We start from the raw sequence: 5,958 nt of genomic DNA, 5'->3' as shown, positions 1-5,958 counted from the left end.
AGTCACATAAAAACAACAAAGGACTCTTTTGTATAGTTATCACCTTAACATTGCCAATGCACACTTTTCTTTGAAAATAATAATTAACTTGAATTCATCCTATAACTTTCACTATATAACTTTCACAATGCAATGATTTGGAAATAGATGAATTTCAAAAGGTAAATGGTTGTCACTTTGGTGTTGGGGAGTAAGTTGAAGATAATTACAAAAGCAAGAAAAAAATAAAACTTAATATCTTTCCGTTAAAAATTGTCAATGTATTAAATTTAATTTTAAACATATACATTTAATAATATATTTTTTATCGATAATAAACAAATCGAATAAATTTATAGTATTAAATATTTCAACCATTTTACAAAGACTACTAATATCATATTTCTCAATCAACTACATCATTATTATTAGTTGACACTATTAATGTTTATTTGTCTGCATGTGATTAACAAAATTGAACAGAATTAAACAACACACAATATATACTAGGAAGTAAATTTGATGGCATAGTTGACTGTATGCCTATGTGACCAGCATACACGGTGCATTGAAGACCTCATTTAGTAATAATTTAAAACCATTGTGAAATGGTAATGTCATTTGAAATTTAACATACATGAAATTATGGACAGACAAAATTTACAATAGTTTAAAATTTGATAACTAAAATTCTTTAAAGAACAATTTTTCAAAGAAAATAATAGATTGCACACATTCATTAATCTATCCAATTCAACTTCAACCACCAGAATTGATAAAATAACAGTAATCTGCAAATAAATAAATAAAACACAAAACCAACCTTTTAAGTACATTGTAAAGCTACCCAATCCACTTTGTTGTGCAGATTAAAATGATGTTCTTATTGCTAATCTACTTTGTTACTGTTTTCATTCTCAATTTATTATGTATATATACTTCTATTTACCATTTCCAATATCAAATTTTAGTGTTGTGTTGTGAGTTTCAAATATATATTTAACATAATAAGTTTTAAATATATACTTAACATAATAAATTAAATTTACTTACAGGTTGAAAGAGCTTTAAAACACATTCATCAAGATTACTGTTCCGAAAGATGAAGTCTTTAGGTTTGTCGCATCTTCTTCAAATCCTTACATGCATCCTGCTGTTGACTTCCTCATTTTCTAAAGATGATCGAAAGGTAAATAATATATATTCAATATTGTTTGACGTAGCAATTGAAATTGTTTGTATTACAAAAATATACTTTTTGCAAACGTATACTTGAGGTATCTCTTTTGTATAATATTTCACTTTGTAATTTATTTTTTTCCTCAACTAATTTTCACATTCCTTCTATCTGTGAGAGGTTATATCTTTTCATAAATTACTCTTAGGTTTTTATCCTTTTATGATGTTTTTAAATAAATCTAATAATGCATATTTTTTTAAGGAAAATATTGGATTACATTTAAGTTAATAAGAATTTGGATTATATTCAAAATGAACAAATTAACCCCAAGGTTGAATATAATATTTTCAATGTTTAAGCATCAATGTGAAATTCACTTAGTTTAAATTTCTTTTTAATTTATCTTGTTCATACTACAGACTTACATAGTCTACATGGGAGAATATCCAAAGGGCATGGAAATAACAGAATCATTTCACACCAGGATGGTTCAAAGTGTCCTCGGCAGGTTCATATATAAGCCTTAATTGTTTCTACTCAACTCACTTAACATTGTATGTCTAACATTTTCAAATACAAAGAATCGTGTTTGACTTAAATGCTATTTTGGAGGAGTGAAAAGAAAAACAATGAAATAAATTGCTCTAAAAAGAGAACAATTCTTTTATTTTAAACCTATTATCAATCAAGAATATGGAATTTTTTAACTAACTATTAAAATTCCATATGAAATGTACATCCATCCAGCAAATTTGCATCAGATACTTTGTTGCACCGCTACAAGAGTTTCAATGGATTTGTGGCGAGACTAACCAAAGAAGAATCAGAAAGAATGAAAGGTAATTCTTTTTTTTTTCCAAAAAAAAGAACTAAAATATATTAATAAAAAGAGCACTTGAAAAATTCCAATTATACATATGTGTCTATTAGCTCAGACCACATTTTCATCAGCTTTTTGCTTTATTCATAAATATATTTTTGGTTTTGATTCCTGTCATATTCCTACATTAATATGATTGATTATGATTTGTGAAAATTTGGAATATTTTGACAGGAATGGATGGTGTGGTATCTGTTATTCCAGATAGAGTCCACAATGTGGAAACATCAAGGTCCTGGAACTTCCTTAACTTCCCTGAAAATGTCCCAAGAACAAATGAAGAAAGTAACACAATTGTTGGAGTAATCGATAGTGGAATTTGGATTTCTAATGCCAATAGCTTTACTGGTGGAGGCTTTGGTCCACCACCACAGAAATGGAAGGGAACATGCTATAACTTCACTTGCAATAAGTAATGTTTCTTATATACATAAACAACATGTCTGGTTTCAATTTTTAAACTCACATTTAAAATTTTTTCATGTCAAATGTCAACAACATCCACCTCAGTAGTAAATCAACTTGGATCCAAACATATACACCTAAACTTAAGTAATAAAATTTTCAAAGTAATAATTATTAAAAGGTAAAAGTAACCATTAAATTACTTATCTCTGAATGCTTGCTTCATGATTTGTTTGTAGCAAAGTAATTGGAGCAAAACATTTTCGCATTGGAGGTGGGTTCCTCCCAGGGGACATCATATCTCCAACTGATAACAATGGTCACGGATCTCACTGTGCATCCATTGCTGCTGGAAACCTTGTTCCCAATGCAAATCTGTTTGGGCTTGGCTTAGGAACAGCAAGAGGAGGAGTTCCATCAGCACGCATTGCTGTGTATAAAGTTTGTTGGACAGGGGGTTGTCAAAGTGTTGACATTCTTGCAGCATATGATGCAGCCATCTCGGATGGTGTTGATATTCTTTCTGTTTCAGTGGGATCAACCGTCAAACACTTGAACTATTTTGAAGATGTACATGCAATAGGAGCTTTCCATGCAATGAGGAGGGGCATATTAACTTCTAAATCTGCAGGCAATTCGGGTCCAAATCCTTCCACAATGGCGGATGTTGCACCCTGGTACATTTCTGTGGCTGCCACCACTATAGACAGAAAGTTTTTAACTGATCTCAAACTGGGCAATGGCCAGATCATCCGGGTAATTATCCCTTTAAATTCTTTTACTTATTTTTTAAAATATTAAAAAAGTAACAAAAGATTTCTCTCAACATATCCAGGGAATTTCAGGGAACACATTTAGTCCACCACAGAATGGTTACCCTATAATTTATGATGGAGATGTACCAGCTCCTGGATTTAATAGTTCCACATCACGGTACCAACATTATTTTTCTATAAATTCCAATGTTTCTTTTCCATCTAATGAAGTTGACGCAGTTAAAGAAGCAATATTGAATTAATGGTTAAAAATTTAATTTTACAAAATAGTGTAGATTTTTTAAACATTTATCACTATAATAATATTATAATTTATTTAAAATATATATATAAATTAAAAATTATAGAAAAAGGTCACTATAATAAATTGTATTTTAAAAAATTCAAGTTTGATTTTTAAATATAATAAAATTATAAACCTTTACTAATTCTTCTGATATATTATTACTATATTAGAATCTAATTAGTTGATAGTTAAGTAGATATCAATTTAAAAATTATTTATAAATAATAAAAATTATTTTATATATTAATTTTTTTTTAAATTTTAAAATAATATTTAATTTAGTTAATATAATGATTAATTAATTTTATTTTTAAAATTAATTTTTATTTAATTATTTTTTTTGTAATATATTGAGAAGGAAATTAAATTTTATAAATAATTAAAGGAATTAGCAAAGTAATTTAGCCTTATTATTTGGTAATTTGTTTCTAATCTTTCTATTACAATTCAAAACTCCATTCTAACATTAGCATTGCTTTAGTACGTGCATTGATAGTTTTTTAAATGGAGCTTTGGTGATTAAATAATTGAATTTTATAAATAATTAAAGAAATTAGCAATTTAGACATATTATTTGGTAATTTGTTTCTAATCTTTCTATTACAATTCAAAACTCCATACTAACCTTAGCATTGCTTAGGTTGTGCACTAACAATTCCTTGAATGGAGCTTTGGTGAGAGGGAAAATTGTTTTGTGTGATGGCTATGCTTCTTCTGTACGTGTGGGATTTGCTTCTGGAGCTGCTGGTGTCATATTCCGCAGTACATTGCCTTTAGTTGTTGCAGGTGTATTTGCATTGCCAGAAGTTCACATTAGCTCAAGTGATGGGCAATCCGTATATAATTATTTAAAGTCAACAAGGTACAAACTTTTCATCAACACATAAATATCATACATAAGTGCTATAAAATTTTGCTCAATTAGTCTTGAATAAAATGATTTATATGTCATGTCATCGATCTGTAGTAATCCAACAGCTATCATATCCAAGAGTTACGAAGGAATAGACTCAGCAGCCCCTTACATTGCTCCTTTCTCATCAAGAGGTCCAAATACGATCACTCCAAACATTCTTAAGGTAAACTTCATGGTACAATATACAATCAATCCAACCAATTCAAGCTCATTTGCTTATATATAAGTTATCTCTTGATGGTACAGCCTGACATAGCAGCTCCAGGAGTTGACATTCTGGCTGCATGGTCTACACTTTCTCCTATTTCTAGAGTTAATGGAGATAGTAGAGTTTCGTATTTCAATATATTATCTGGAACTTCAATGGCATGCCCTCATGTTACTGCAACAACTGTTTACGTCAAATCTTTTCATCCCAGCTGGTCTCCTGCTGTACTTAAATCCGCATTAATGACAACTGGTAATAGTCTCATTCCAATCCAAGCATGCTAAACTCATTTTATGCCCTTTTCTTATCTCTCAATTCAAGAACCCATCATGGTTAATTTAAAAAACTAATTCTTTCTTTTCTTTCCTCACCTGGGTTATTGTTTGGGTTTTTAATTTGAATACACACATATGATTTCATTTACACGTATATAGATATAGAACTTTTATTTTTGTTGTGAGATCATGAGTAACTCATTTCCTTAAATATGATAACCTAAAACCTTATGCATTACCACCCTAATGTACATTTGTGTTGGGAAAAACTAGATTAAGTTCAATTATTTTATGGTATATCTTAATGGCCAAGTATATATATTTTTACGACCAAATTTGTTGGTTTATCATTTACAGCTACCCCTCTGAATCCTGCACTTAATCCGGATGCTGAATTTGCTTACGGTGCGGGGCAAATTAATCCTTTGAAGGCAGTAAATCCTGGACTAGTTTATGATGCTGGTCCGAATGATTATGTTAATTTTTTGTGTGGACAAGGTTATAATACATCAACGCTGCAAACAATTACAGGAGATAACAACACTTGTACATCAGCAAATAGAGGATCTGTTTTCAACCTTAACCTCCCATCTTTTGCTCTATCAACCGCTCTCTCAAAGAAAAACAATGTCACTTTTGGTAGAACTGTTACTAATGTTGGATCAGCTAGATCCACATATAGGGCAACAGTATCTGGAAATCCATCTTCTTTAAGCATTCAAGCAGTACCAAATGTTTTGACCTTCACATCTGTGGGTCAGAGGTTGTCCTTCACCCTTAGGATTCAAGGAACCATTAATGCAAACTTGGTTTCTTTTCCTTTGACTTGGGATGATGGCACTCATCAGGTAAGGAGCCCCATTGTCGTTTATGTTCCATAAATTCTCTATCACCAACGTGAATGGCAATGATGGTGTAGTTTGTTGTTTGTTTCTCTTTTTTTTCTTCCTATTGAAGTTTAGTGAATAAATATTTTGGGTGTGTTGTAAGCCACATAACTTGTGATAAAGTGCTATGTAAGTCAAAAATAAAATCAAGATAATAATTACTTTA

At 30.3% G+C, this 5,958-nt stretch overlaps 1 protein-coding gene across 1 annotated transcript; it reads left to right on the top strand.

The window, feature by feature from the left end:
• The first annotated feature begins 1,020 nt into the window (after nucleotides 1–1,020).
• LOC137824017 (cucumisin-like) lies at nucleotides 1,021–5,958 on the top strand. Its single transcript, XM_068629436.1, has 10 exons — nucleotides 1,021–1,168; nucleotides 1,579–1,667; nucleotides 1,907–1,998; nucleotides 2,214–2,451; nucleotides 2,684–3,200; nucleotides 3,280–3,377; nucleotides 4,147–4,368; nucleotides 4,474–4,585; nucleotides 4,669–4,882; nucleotides 5,263–5,958. Exons 1-10 carry the CDS (start codon nucleotides 1,082–1,084, stop codon nucleotides 5,784–5,786), a joined length of 2,193 nt encoding a protein of 730 aa, XP_068485537.1. The 5' UTR covers nucleotides 1,021–1,081; the 3' UTR covers nucleotides 5,787–5,958.

Source organism: Phaseolus vulgaris, chromosome 8, assembly GCF_000499845.2.
Source record: "Phaseolus vulgaris cultivar G19833 chromosome 8, P. vulgaris v2.0, whole genome shotgun sequence".
Classification (NCBI taxonomy): Eukaryota; Viridiplantae; Streptophyta; class Magnoliopsida; order Fabales; family Fabaceae; genus Phaseolus; species Phaseolus vulgaris.
This window is presented reverse-complemented; position numbering and strand designations above follow the sequence as displayed.

Bases quoted from the DNA above. Each gene is read 5' to 3' on its own strand.
- LOC137824017 (XM_068629436.1), top strand. From the start codon at position 1,082: ATGAAGTCTTTAGGTTTGTCGCATCTTCTTCAAATCCTTACATGCATC. The intron at 2,452-2,683 runs GTAATGTTTCTT...ATTTGTTTGTAG, and splicing joins TATAACTTCACTTGCAATAA to CAAAGTAATTGGAGCAAAAC. The intron at 3,201-3,279 runs GTAATTATCCCT...CAACATATCCAG, and splicing joins GCAATGGCCAGATCATCCGG to GGAATTTCAGGGAACACATT.